Source organism: Alligator sinensis, unplaced genomic scaffold, assembly GCF_000455745.1.
Source record: "Alligator sinensis unplaced genomic scaffold, ASM45574v1 scaffold402_1, whole genome shotgun sequence".
NCBI classification, from domain to species: Eukaryota; Metazoa; Chordata; order Crocodylia; family Alligatoridae; genus Alligator; species Alligator sinensis.
This window is the reverse complement of record NW_005842089.1, coordinates 50,934-64,470: the sequence shown is the minus strand read 5'-3', so window position 1 is coordinate 64,470 and position 13,537 is coordinate 50,934. Positions and strand designations below refer to the sequence as shown.

Below are 13,537 nucleotides of genomic sequence, written 5' to 3'. Positions count from 1 at the left end.
CCGCCCCCACCGGGGGGGCCCCGGCCCCCCCCCCCCGTACCCCCGCTACCAGTCGCCTATGGTCACAGAGGAGGCTGCTGTCAGAGCTGGAAACCCCATTAAAATGTATCTTGGCGATACCAGCCTAAACAGGAGGAGAGCAGTTCCAGTCCTAAAGTGCAGCTTATTTTTGGGGTCTTTTTCTGTAGCTGTACTTTCCTCTACAAACTGCAGGATACCTCTGTGCCCTCTGAAGCTGGTAAAGAAGCAAAGCAGCAGGCTAAAGCCCTCAAGCAGTTGCAGTTACTAGGGGAATCATCACTTAAATTGCTTGGGAACCTTTGGAGGTCGGTTTGCTAGCTCAGATAAGGAGGGGGAAGGCTCCTTTTAAACATCCAAAGTGGGCACAATCTCATCTTGTGCAGACACAAGTCTGGGCGGTGATTTTTGCCAGAATCTCCCATTTTAATCCATCCTGTTGGCTCCAGCTGTGATGGATATTAGGCTTCTTAAAATGTATTTGTAATGCTGTGATTTCAATAGGGGAGATTTATTTCAAAGACGCTCGAAAATAATACATGGCTCAGCATATTAAGATTGGTTGACCTCAGAGATAAATCTCGTCTGATGTGAAACTGATGTCAGTGTTTAACGCAGAAGGACTATAAATCGTGGTACTCGCTCTAACAAGAAGTCAGTACGTGATCTGTGTTATTACATGCTCTCTGATTTAAAATCCTGCTTGTGCTGAAGACGGCCAAAATTCTCATCGACTTCAAGGGGACCAGGGTTTAGGCCTGGATTTCTGCATGAGAAGTAATGGGACAACTCTGCATTAAGGCAGTGAATTTCAGCAATCCAGTGATTTTCCTTCGCAGGTGGCTGTCTAAAGGGGAGTTGAACGCAAAGGTGGAGGGAGGAAAAAGTAATTTGCTGCCCAGAAGACAAGAGTTTTCACAGCATTCACAGCAACGTAATCTGATAGGTTAGGGTGGTAGCACATCCCCACGTTGTCCATCTCCATGTATGTAAATCACAGAAACCTGTCGAATTGCCACATTTCCTTCCAGCCAATCCTGAGCTGGAACATTTCTCACGTATGTAACAAGCTAATTAAATTGCCAACAGAGCAGTGACCACAAACGACAAATAATGTGTGCCTTTCTATATGCTTAGCTGCTGGAGGTGGTTCAGGACATGAGTAGCTTCGACATGGCTGAGACAAAGCTAGCTAAGTACAACAATGACATCACTCAGTTGTCTGACACCCTTATGATGCTGGAAATGCAGACTGTCGACCAGCTTGAGGTAAGGCCGGGGAGGTACCGCCATGTCTCGGGGACAGAACACAAGGTCTGTTTGCTTTTGCCTGGCACTGCGTAGTCTCATTTGTGCAAACAGGTACAGAACTGTCCAGCTCTAGGTGTTGCAGGCCCCCCTGTACTCCCACTCTGCCTAGGTGCAAGCGCGTGGAGTGAAAGGAGACAGGGAATCAGGCCTACATGGCAGCAGAACATCATTTCTCACAGCAAAGCTCGCAGCTTCCCCCCTGGCACCCAAGACAATGGCTGAGGTTCCAGCTCAGAGGACACTAGCCAGGCTCTTGGAGCACCGTGTAGGCCAGCATATGAAGTGTGCTGCCCACTTGTCAGGCATACTCCCAAGATGCTAATGTGGGAGCTCTCTTAAACCAATCTGCTATGCATCCAAAATACACACACGCCCCCTCTCCTCCCCCGTTACCAGCCCCCTTCCACATGGACCCCATGCTGAGCATAACAGAAGGGAGCAGAATTCTCCAGGGATTCTGTATAGTTCAGTGTTGCTTTTTCTCATTTAGGCTCCAACAAGTTCCTAATAGAGTTGGTGATGACAGGTAAAAATATCAAAGGTGGGATTTTTTTCCCTATGCTCCTTACTTACCCTGAAGCATCATGACACTAGAGTGTTTTAATCACCTTATCTGACACGTCGTAGATCTTTTGATTTCACCAACCACCCAGGTTTTGAGAGGTAATTGTAAGCAACATCCATCTTCGGAGACTTCTAAACACCCTCTCTTAATCCTGGCTATTAATTGTGCTTCTGATGGCAGAACCTTCAAGAAGGCAGGAAGATTCTGGCAGTAAACAGGGACACAGTGTTCTCTAATCCCAATGTAAAGATAAGGTTAGAAGCAATGTGGCGGAGGGAGTCCTGCAGGCTCAGGGGAGAGGTGTTGCTCACCCACCTCCTCCCAGTAGGACTGGCTCTGATCTTCCCTGCTGCTTTTCTGACCCAGTGCAGAAAAGCACATCCCCTTCTGCATTTCCCAACAACAACTGTCTGAGGCAACTTTGTGCTGATAAAGCTGATGCATCAAGAGCAGACTGCATTTAAGACCCCCTCCCCGCTGTTCCAATGTTTGTGCGTGTCTGTGTGGTTGGGTATTTGATAAGTTTCCTTTCTTTTCTCGACAGGAAATTATAAAGGATTTTGAAAGAAACATTGCTGACCTAGTGTCAACGTTTATCGAAAACGTCCAAGGGATATATCCTTTTGATGGGCTGCTGGCCCCAGGGCTCTTTAATACGTATGTCTGACCCACGGCAAAGGAAAAGAAATGACTTTGAGGCTTGGAAGCCAGCAATCACTGTGCGGGAACAGATTTCTTCCTATTAATGTGTGGTGGACTTTGATCAATCCCTTGTTAGGACTGCTCGCCAGGACGTGAAATGCAGGCTCTGCTCAAATACTGTTCTATATTATTCAGAGCAAAATAATACAAGCAGGGCCTGCTTTGCAGTCCAGCCGTGTCTGTGATGAAATTCAAGGGAACGGTCTGGTTTCAAAGGCACAGAGGGCAGGTAGATACCTCAGCCTCATTGAAAGTCAATGGGGATTAAGCATTTTGCTGCTCTTCATGCATTTGAAAATCTGCTCCCCCCTCTGCCTCTCAGCACGTGCTGGGTAGAAGGCTTGGTAAAACTAGCTGTGCAACTCCTGCTACAGGTTGCTGACCTGTTAATAGGTGAAATACTGCAAATTCCCCCAGAAGTTTCTCTGCATGGCCTCAGTGTTTATGCAGCTGTGTGCTTTCCCACCTCTGAGGTGGCTGTATTTCAGTGGCAGGTGAAATGATTTGACCTACACACTGATCTCCTGATCGCAGGCAAATAACTGCCAGGCTCAGCATTTTGCATGCACTCATAGAGGCCTTGCCTTTGGGTGCCCCTTGTGAACTTGACCCCTGATGTCAGTTCTGTACAGCATAACACAGCCCGGAGGAACTCTCACATGCGTGGTCAGAGGAGAAAGAGCAAGGAGAATTACTTGGGGGCAACCTTCAGGTGCAAGTGTTGGAGAGGCCAAATAGGAGCCATGCTCTCCTTGACCTGCTGCTCCCAAACAGGGAAGAATTGGTGGGGGGTGTAGAAGTGGATGACAATTGGGCAGCAGTGACCACGAGGTGATTGAGTTCAGGATCCTGACAAAAGGAAGAAAGGAGAGCAGCAGAGTATGGACCCTGGCCTGGACTTCAGAAAAGCAGACTTTGGCTCCTTCTGGGAACTGATGAGCAGGATCCCCTGGGAGGCCAGTCTGAGGAGGAAAGGAGCCCAAGAGAGCTGGCTATATTTAAAGAAACCTTACTGGGGGTGCAAGAATGAACCATCCCGACATGCAGAAAGAATAGCAAATGTGGCAAGCGATCAGATTGGCTTAGCAGAGAACTCTCAAGAAAAAAGACAATGCCTTTTTTACCTCAGTCTTCATAGGCAAGGTCAGCTCCCAGACTACTGCACTGGGCAGCACAGTTTGGGGAGGAGGTGAGCAGCCCTCAGTAATGAAAGAACAGGTTAGGGGCTATTTATAAAAGCTGGACTATGTCCATGAGGACAGATGCAGTGCATCTGAGGGTGCTGAGGGAGTTGGCTGATGTGATTGCAGAGCCACTGGCCATCATCTTTGAAAACTCTGGCAATTGGGATAAGTCCCAGATGACTGGAAAAGGGCAAATATAGTGCCCATCTTTAAGAAAGGGAAGGAGGATCCAGGGAACTACAGACCAGCCAGCTTCACCTCAGTCCCTGGCAAAATCATGGAGCAGGTCCTCAAGGAATCCATTCTCTAAGCACTTGGAGAAGATAATTGGGAACAGTCAGCATGGATTCACCAGGGGCAAGTTGTGCCTGACCAACTGGATTGCCTTCTATGATGAGATGAGTGACTCTGTGGGTGCAGAGATAGCAGTGGACATGATATACCTTGATTTTAGCAAGTGATATATCTTGACTTTTAGTTTCCCACAGCATTCTTGCAAGCAAGCTAAGGAAGTTGGGTTGGATGACTGAACTGGAAGGTGGATAGAAAGCTGGCTGGATTTTTGAGCTCAAAGTGTAGTAATCAATGGCTTGATGTCTAGTTGGCAGCTGGTATCAAGTGCAGTGCCCTGGGGGGTCAGTCCTGGGGCCAGTTTTGTTAAATATCTTCATTAACGATCTGGAAGATGGCTTGGAGTGCACTCCCAGCAAACTTGCGGATGACACCAAGCTGGGGAGTGTACTAGATACACTGGAGGGTAGGACTAGGATTTAGAGAGACCTCTATAAATTGGAGGATTGGGCCAAAAGAAATCTCATGAAGTTCAACAAAGACAAATGCAAAGTCCTGCACTTAGGAGGGAACAGTCCCATGCGCCTGTGCTGGCTAGGGCGGACTGCCTGGGCAGCAGCTCTGCAGAAAAGGACCTGGGGGTGACAGTGGACAATAAGCTGGATATGAGCCAGCAGTGTGCCCTTGTTGCCAAGAAGGCTAACAGCATCCTGGGCTGTTAATAGGAGTGTTGCCAGCAGATGGAGGGCAGTGATTCTCCCCCTGTATTCTGCACTAGTGAGGCCACAGCTAGAGTCCTGTGTCAAGTTGTGGGCCCCCCACTACAGAAGGGCCGTGAACAAGTTGGAGAGTCCAGCAGAGGGCAACAAAAATGGCTGGGGGGGCTGGGGCACATGACTTGTGAGGAGAGACTGGGAGCTGGATTTATTTAGTCCAGAAGAGGATTTAATAGCAGCCTTCAACTCCCCACAGGAGGGTTGCAAAGAGGATGGAGCTGGACTGTTTTCAGTGGTGATAGATGACAGGACAAGGAGCAATGGGCTCAAGTTGCAGCAAGGGAGGTTTAGGTTGGATATTAGGAAAAACTCTCTGACTAGGAGGGTAGTAGAGCATTGGGATGGGTTATCTAGAGAGGTGGTGGAGTCTCCATCCTTGGAGGTTTTTAAGACCCGGGTAGACAAAGCCTTGGCCGGGACGATGTAGTTGGGGCTGGTCCTGCTTTGAGCAGGGGGTTGGACTAGATGTGACCTCCTGAGGTCCCTTCCCACCCTCATTTTCTGTGATTCCGACTGCTAGATCGGTTTCTTACTGAGGGTTGTGATGCAACATCAAGATAGCCGAATTCTTAGTGAGCACATCATATGGCAGCAGGAGCCAGCCTTTTTGGCAGGCACGCCACAAATTAGCCCCACACCTTCCCTGATCACCACTCTGATCCCCTTCCCCTGCCCAATCGGCTGCTCTGCTTCTGCTCCCTGCATGACCTGCTACTTTGCCTTCTGTTCCCTGCCCTGCTACTGTGTTCCCTGCTCAATTTGCCACGTGCCCCACACAGAAGCTGTCCATGCCACAGGTTGGCCAGCCCTATTGTAGGCTAGTACTGTACTGCTTTCTTTGGGAGAAGGAGCTCTCTGCAAGTATATAACATTGAGCCCCATTTGGCAGAGGCAGGTCATTTAACACGTGTATCGCTGCTGTTTTGTTTCTTAACCTTCTTCCATACGATGGCCCAGTGCCGGGACCTAGAGAACCATCATCACGAGAAGCTGCTGGAGATCTCCATCAACACCTTGGAGAAAATTGTCAAGAGCGAGTTTGAGGAGGAGATACCCGATGATGTTCGGATGGTGAGGACACTCGCACGGGGCAGAAAGCAGCTCTCCTTCAAAGTGGGAATCCCAGGCTTGCGGGAAGAGGGGGTGCAGCCTGTTCCCAGGGGTTCAGATGCTGTAGCCAGAGGAAATGGTTGTGGGGAAGCTGCCATTGCAAGATGCACATCAGCTGTTGTGATGCAACTGTTGCCTCTCTCTGGCCCTACTATATGGAGCTAAGGCACTGTAACTTTTACACCGAATGAAACAAGGTTGAAGTTTCAATACTTTGGCTGCACTTCTGTCACTGTCACATGCCCCAGACTCCTTTAGATTTTCTCCCATACTCCATGTTCTAGCTCTGTAGGATCCCCCCTATAATACTTCTTTTAGGGCTGGAAAACCTACACACAGGCTTCTCAGAGACTCCTCAAAGCTGCTCGTGGCTGCCCAAGGAATGCTGTCCTAGTATTGTTTCAGAGGAGACATCTAGTCCCAATTAACCACATCTCTCTGCCCAGCACCCAGCAGGACGACACTCCTAGCCAGCACCCTCCCTGCCTAGCGCTCAGCCTGAGAGGCAGAAATAGCTCTCTTCAGCATGCTTCCCTCAAGTAAGGGGGAAGGAAACAAGTGACCTTGTGCACTGTACAGTCAGAGACTAGAACCTCCTCCTCAACCGCTGGGCAGGGTCAGCTCCTGGCTTTACAGGCTGTGATCCTGGCTGTGGTTAGGCACTGAAACAGGGTGGCCTGTCCTCTTAAGAGGAGGCAGCCAGCCTGGCTGAGGAGCTGCAGCTGTGTGAAGGCTAATGATGGGGTGACACACGGGGTGTCAGAAACCCCAGCAAGCAGAACCAGAGGCACAGAGAAGCATCAGAACAGGAGGCTCCTGGGTGCTAGGAGAGCAAGCCCACTCTAGGAAGACCGTAGCCATGAGGGTCTCTCCCAGTGCCCGGGACAACAAGGCTTTTTTTTTTTTTTTTAAATGAAAAGACTGTATGTGACTGGGGCTCACGGAGACGAGCGGGGAGCAAAAGCCTGGTGGAAGAGTGCCTGAGGCAGCAACCTGTTGCAAAAACCCTTGCCAGACACCTTGTCTAGTGTCCATTTCCCGCTGAGAAGTGGATCTGCACTTGTTTAACAGCCCCACTAATCTGTAGGCAGAGAGCCATTACATTGAATAGAGGCCAGTCTCCCTTTACAGCTGCAGGGCAAGATGAGGTTCTGCGAGGGGAAGCTGGAGCGTGAATGCCCCCCATGCAAATCACCCTTTCCCAGTGTGATTACTCAGGGCTGCTGGGGCACTTGGCCCGGTGCTGCTTTGAGCTGGGGGAGCAGCAGAGGTGTCCTGAAGAGGGCCAAGAGCTGCTATCACTCATATCAGGGAACATATTTCCTTGCCTGGCAGTGTTATTGGGAGCCTTGCTGCCATACATCCAGTTCTGAGACCTGGGCTGTTGTAGCATTGCTGTCTAATCAGGCCGCACCTCGTCTGTTCTGTCTCGCTCCCCAGCTGTTTGTGGACAAGGACACCATTGTCAACGCAGTCAACGCCTCCCACGACATCCACCTCCTGAAGATCGATAATAGGGAGGACGACATAATCACCAAGGCCAACAGCTGGCAGGCTGTGGTGATAGAGGAGGTAAGGATGCCCCTGCAGTGACGAGTGGCTGCATGGTGAAGCCTTGAAAGTGCATAGTCCTGCCGTGGCAGGGTGGAGAGGAAGGTAGCAGGGTCCACCTGGGAACCCAGTGACTCCCAGCTTTCATGGGGCCCCTTCTGCACTGCAGCAGGCGAGTGGTGGTTGCCCCTGACCCCATTCAATTCCCACTGCCTCAGGTCCACAAGAACGAGATTGCACGAAACCGCAGCCGTGTGAAGGAGATCAACCAGTACATTGACCACCTGCAGGAGGAGCTTGACAACCTGGAGAGCCTGGAGCCTGTGGAGTAGCACTGCCTGCGCCAGGAACAGTGGCCATCCTGCAGGGACTCAGGCAGCGGTGACATGGTTCCCCTCACAGGTGCATCCCAACCTCTCTGCCCGAACCCCTGTACATAGCCCAGAAAGGGGCTTAGGACTGTCCCCCACCCCACACGCACCTCTCCCCAAACACGCAAATAAAGATACTATGTTTGAAGTGCCGCTGAAGAGAAGCTAAGGGGACTGGCTGGAGCCAGAGGCAAAGCCAGCTCCAAACAAAGCGAGGGGCAGCTGGAACAGGCTGAGCTTGAGTCCCACTGGGAGCAGGATGTCACACCTGAAAGGTGGGCTCCTAATACTGGGTGTGCAGGTAGCAAACAACCCACCCAGTCCCTGGGCTGTGGCTGCAATGGGGAGGTAACAGGTTGACCAAACACCTGCCCTCACAGCTAGTCCTAGCAGGTTTCCAGCCCAGCAAGCATGCAGCTTGCTGATGCTCCACCCTCCTGGGAGCCTCATCTTGCAGTCCAATTGGCACAGCAGGGAGGGAAATCGCTGTCTCAGCAGGAGCTCACGCACTGCTGCTCACCACAGCCAAGTCATTAACTCCCCTCCTTGCTCAGCAGCTGCTTCACTTTGCAGGCAGCTCTGAAGCCTGACGCTGGACCCTGGCATTGCTGGAGGCAGCAGCAGGGAGGGGAGGGGGGAACTTGGGGGACACGGAAGGAGGTGGCAACACAGGCATTTAGGGAAGGGGCCAAAGCCTCCCTTAATAGCACTGGGACCGCATAACTTGGCCCAGGGCTTTGTTGACGATGCACTGTCCTCCCCTGGCAGGGCTGGAAATCAGCTTTGCCCCCAGCACTCGGAAGCCTCAGCCCTGCTGGTGTGGAAACGGCACTGGCTGGCTCAGGATGCTCCCCCTTCCCCTCCCCGACTGGATAGACAGACCCTGGTCAACAGGGACAGGAACCTGGGAGAAGCAGACCCGGTGGTCAGCCAGTGTTCACACTCCCTTGGTGCTGCTGCCCCCAGCAATCCCTAGCCTGTGGCTGTCCTGGCACTCTGCAATAGCCAGGCAGCACCACGGAGAGGTAAAAATAAATGGCCACACGTGGCAGCTTCCAGTACTGGCCACAGGGCCTTTAATCAAACCAGGAGAGGCTCCAGCAGACCTACACTGGGTGAGGGGTGCACACAGCCCCATCCATGCCCTGCCTGACCGCACAGATCCCTCTGGATTTAGCATTACACGCAGGTAACAGCTTGGTGGATCTCACAGCACACGGCGGATGAGAGAGGCTATGGCACCGGGATGGAGAGAGAAGTGTAGGATTTCTCTAATTCACGACAAGCCCCAGCAACAGCCAGGGCTGGGACGTTTAACACCAGGGCTTCACCTGGACCTCCCCTCCTACAGAATGGGGGGTGCGGAGAGTTGCTGGCATGGCTTGGCCAGTGCTGGGCTAGGATCCTCAACAGGTCAGGCCTGCTCGCTGCTGGGCCAGCTGGAACAACGTTCTGGGAGGGACAGGGCACCACTGGTGGCAAGCAAGTGGCTCTGACCCGCTGCATTCTCCTGCCTTGTGTCCACTACCTCCCTGGGCCTGAGTCTTGCAGCAGCTTGTGCTTCACTGTCGAGCTCTCCAAGCAGAGGTGGGTGAAGAGGACCCCAGCAGCCGCGCGGGCACGCAGCTCGTGCAGGTCAAAGTCATGGGCCCACTCCACCTTGCCCCAGCGCTGGATCTGGAGAGGGAAGAAGGGGTCAGTCCACCCACCAGGCAGGTGAACACAGCTCTCAGCCTCCATGTCCTTTCCAGGAAAGGCATTTCTCAGTGGTGGCACGAGGGACAGCCTCCGACCAGGGACAGTCTGTGCCAGGCCTGAGTTTTCTGCACAACCAGGTTCCTGCTACTAACACAGGCCATCTCTCTTCTGCAGAGGGAAGCCACAGCCCCCCACAGAGCACAATGGGCTGTTTGGCCCAGCACAATGCCCCAGCCAGAGCTCTCCTGAGCCCAGTGAAGCAGTGGGCACCCAGCCAGGCAGAACACCATCCTGCTGCTGGTTATTTGTGCTGGGAAAAATATCTGTCACAATGGGATTACGCTCTCTGACTTAAAGAGCAGCTCCAGAACTGTTTACCTGGTACTCCTCCTCCAACCGAGACAGCAGCACAGCTTCCTCAACTGTTATGTGCCTGTCTATCAGCCCCATGGACAGGATAAAGGATTTCAGCTGGTTGATCACGTATTCTATCCCTGCAGGGCATGAAACAGCAAACCAGAACCACCATTACTTAGGCAATGCATCAGCAGCATCTTTGTGCACGCTAGGCAGTGCTCTCCTGGGATCAGGTAGACGAGCTATCCCCAGCCCCTTGGATCTGCACGCTCCAAACCCACAGCCACCAAAAAGCCAGTGTGACATCCTCTGTCTTATTAGAACCCTTCACTACTGCAAGCAGCTTCCTCTCCAGCTGTGAGCAACCTCCCTGGCATTACAAACGTGTCTGCCAGGAGAGGATGAAATCAAGTGCTCTGGCTTGCACTGAAGTCAGTAGGTATCCGGGTGCGGAGCACCCCTGAATATCGAGTGACTGTACAAGGGAAGCAGGCAATGAGGCAAGAATCCTGCTCAACCTGAGCTAACAGTGAGGGCTGGGGCCAGCAGCAGACTCAGGAACACAAGAGGTGTGTCCACCAGCTTTGCCTTCCCTGCCTGCCCCCCGCCCCAAGGAACAGAGAACAGACATGGCCAAGCACATTTGGGGAGGACCTGGGGGGACCACACGTGGGCAAAGGAGCTGTTTCTCCACAGCACGGTGCTCATAGCTTGGCTCAGTGGTGCAGCAAGATGCCTGAGGGTTGTGGCAGTGTGCGTAGTTCATACCAGCTTTACTCCAAAGCGGGAACAACCAATAGGTTGAAGAAGGGATGCCGAGAGCCAGATTTAACGACGAACAGGGAGAAGATTTCAAAAGGTGGCATAACTTTTGACCCCTGGCATGGCCCAGTCATGGCTTGCATAGTGCTGGGCTTGGGCAAGGAGGTGGGCTTGTTCTCTGGAACTGGGGCAGCAGCACATGGCCAGGGCAACCAGGCTGCCATATGATGGTGGGTCGCCTTTGTGAGCTAAAGGAGATACCTATGCATTTGGGATAGCTCAGACCCAGGGAATTCCCCTTCTCTACTAACAGGGCATAACACGCTGCAATGTAAGTTCACAGAGCCCCCTGTGCCAGGCCTAGACAGGCCCTGCCCTGAGGCAGTGGAAGAAAGTTTGAGGTGGGATGTCTCCTTCTCCACCCCATTGATCCAAAGCACCCTCCTCTGCTTAACTGGCTTGTCATTTGCCTCTGGGGGAGGGAACGTTTTCCCTGTGGGCTGATGCCTGGAAGGACAGACATGGAGAAGCTGCTCCCTTTACCTTGCAGCGCCCACATGTTGTACGAGGCCAAGTGGCTGCTGAAGGTCTCTCTGGTGCTTGCAGGGATGGTGGGCCCAGTGATGCTGGTCGACGAGCCAATTGTCACGTTATACCTGGAAGAGTTGGATGTATGCTGGCATCAGGAACCCCACTGCTGTGGCAGGCTGGGCTCGCTCCATGCCCCCTCCAGCCCAGCACCCTAAGTCTTGCGACACCATCCTCCCCTCCTTGTTTGCTGCTGGGCCCCTGAAGCCATTAAGACCAGCCTCTGTCCTTCAAAGCCTCCTCAGTACCCCTCTATGCCCTCCTCTCAGGGCTGACGAGCTGAACACACAGCACACTGCCCCACTGCTCATCTGAGCTATTGCAGGGATGAGCGCCTTAGGCACACCACAGAAAAGACAGAGCCTTTGGCTTCCTACCTTTTCTCTGCCCACTCGATCATGGGGTCCCACTGGTTCCTCTGCAGCTCCACCAGGGTAGCTGGCTCCTCCACCCTGTAACTAGGACCACCAGAACCAACCGTCGCAGACAAACCACCAGCTGTCTTAATGCCATGTGCAGCAAAACCCCCCTGGAAATGCAAGCCCCTTCCTGGGCTGGCAGGAGATGCCAGCTTGCAAGGAGCACAGGGCCGCCCTCAGTTCCACACTGGCAGAAGCTGCAGGCCCCACAGGGGCCACCTGTGGGCGCAGCTACCTGCCAGCCCATGTACCACGTGGAAGGGATGCAGCCTGCTTCTGCTCTGTGGTAAATCCAGCAATGTCTGTGGGGTTCCAGTGGAACAGTGTTCACAGGTCAGGCAGCCAGCTCAGGCTGCAGCATGAACAAACCCATCAGGCCACCTCGGAGCCCCAAAGCAGCTCAAGCAGGTCTCTGCTCCGAGTTTAGCCTAGAGGCCAAGGACTGGTCCAGCCCTCAGCAGTCCCAGAGCTCAGGGGCAGGAATATGGGCTCAGCTGAGGTAAAGGAGTGCTCAGGGCAAATGCAGGGTAACACCAAGCGCAGACAAGGAAAAAGGCAAATCCAAGCTGCCGCACTAGCAGATACTCAGGACCACCAGCAACACCTCATGGGGAGAAGCGCAGGCCTGGGAGAGCTCCTCAGGCGCACAGAGCGGGGAGGAGATAGTGGCCTGCTGGTGCAGAAACAATGCAGGGTGGTTTGGGTCGAATAGATCCTCCTGGAAGGGATCCCAAGTCCCACCACAGCCGGTCCGGCCTGGCCTGGCCAGGTGTTCCCCCAGCGAACAGCAAACCCGTCAGGTCTCCTACCAGATTGTGTCCGTTTCCAGGAACTTAACAGCCGCTTGGATGAGCTGCGTCTTGTCCCGCTGGGTTGGGTTGTCCAGAGCCGTGTTGCACAGTGTGGTCTGCAGACAAGAGGCAAGAAGCAGAGTTTCATAGATGTCAGGGGCTGGAAGGGACTTTGCAACATCATCAGGTCCAGCGCCCTGCACCCGGCAGGAAAGACAACGGGGGGTCAGACGACCCCAGCAAGGAGACCATCCAGTCTCCTCTTGAAGATTTCCAGGGTAGGCGATTGCACCAGCTCTAGAGGGAGTTTATTACACCATCTGGACACCCTGACCGTGAAAAATTTTTTCCTAATGTTGAGCCTGAAACAGTCTCCCAGGAGTTTATGGTCATTTCCCCTGGTTTTCCCCAAGGGTGCCCCGGTGAACGGTTGCTCACCAAGCCCTTGATGTAATCCCCTAATGCAGCAATAAGCTGCTACCATGTCCTCTCCTAGCCTTCTCTCTCCCAGGCTGAAGAGTCCCAGGTCCCTCCGCCTCTCCTCGCACGGCTTGCCGTGCAAGTCTCCGATCTCGCGGGCGGCTCTTTGGACTCTCTCAAGCTTTCCCACGTCCTCCTTGAAGCGCGGCGCCTGGGACGGGATGCCGTGCTCCAGCTGTGGCCTCACGGAGGCTGAACAGAGCGGAAGAACCCCCTCCTTGGCTTCGTTAGGGAGGCCGGAGAGTTTCACGAGGCCACGGCCCCTAGCAAGGGACAGAGGAGAGACCGAGCCGCGATCTGCGCACGCGGGGGCAGCACAAGAGTCGTGGCAGGCGCGTCCTGAGACGGGACGGCCGCGGCGCTCACCAGGTGCATGGCGTACAGCTGGATGGTGTCCCGCTGGGCATCCCACTCGGTGGCCACGGCCACGGCCAGGGCCTCGCTCGGCACCGCGAAAAGCTTGGCCTGGGGGGTCCTCAGCTTCCGCTGGTCCAGGTTGATTTCGAAGCCCCCTGGGCGGGCGGGCAGAGGGGGAGGTCTGCGGGGCCGCAGGGAGGGAGGGC

The 13,537-nt window shown here is 53.6% G+C and overlaps 2 protein-coding genes across 5 annotated transcripts in view; one reads left to right on the top strand and one right to left on the bottom strand.

Moving 5' to 3' along the window:
• Positions 1 to 8,361, top strand: part of DRC3 (dynein regulatory complex subunit 3) — a 21,096-nt gene extending 12,735 nt beyond the window's left edge. For 3 of the 4 annotated variants that reach the window (XM_006023911.3, XM_025204585.1, XM_025204583.1), the window contains 5 exons: positions 1,156 to 1,287; positions 2,439 to 2,509; positions 5,795 to 5,918; positions 7,398 to 7,529; positions 7,727 to 8,361. In XM_006023911.3, the coding sequence (XP_006023973.1) occupies positions 1,156 to 1,287; positions 2,439 to 2,509; positions 5,795 to 5,918; positions 7,398 to 7,529; positions 7,727 to 7,840 (573 nt within the window). In that variant the 3' untranslated portion in view covers positions 7,841 to 8,361. The remainder of the gene's footprint in view (positions 1 to 1,155; positions 1,288 to 2,438; positions 2,510 to 5,794; positions 5,919 to 7,397; positions 7,530 to 7,726) is intronic. The other variant, XM_025204584.1, reaches the window with a different exon arrangement.
• A 571-nt stretch (positions 8,362 to 8,932) lies between these two features.
• ATPAF2 (ATP synthase mitochondrial F1 complex assembly factor 2) overlaps positions 8,933 to 13,537 on the bottom strand; it is an 8,922-nt gene continuing 4,317 nt past the window's right edge. Inside the window, exons 2-7 of the mRNA XM_006023967.2 lie at positions 13,341 to 13,486; positions 12,513 to 12,610; positions 11,662 to 11,742; positions 11,240 to 11,352; positions 9,956 to 10,071; positions 8,933 to 9,556 (exon numbers count right to left, since the gene is read on the bottom strand). Coding sequence (XP_006024029.2) covers positions 9,404 to 9,556; positions 9,956 to 10,071; positions 11,240 to 11,352; positions 11,662 to 11,742; positions 12,513 to 12,610; positions 13,341 to 13,486 — 707 coding nt within the window. The 3' untranslated portion in view covers positions 8,933 to 9,403. The remainder of the gene's footprint in view (positions 9,557 to 9,955; positions 10,072 to 11,239; positions 11,353 to 11,661; positions 11,743 to 12,512; positions 12,611 to 13,340; positions 13,487 to 13,537) is intronic.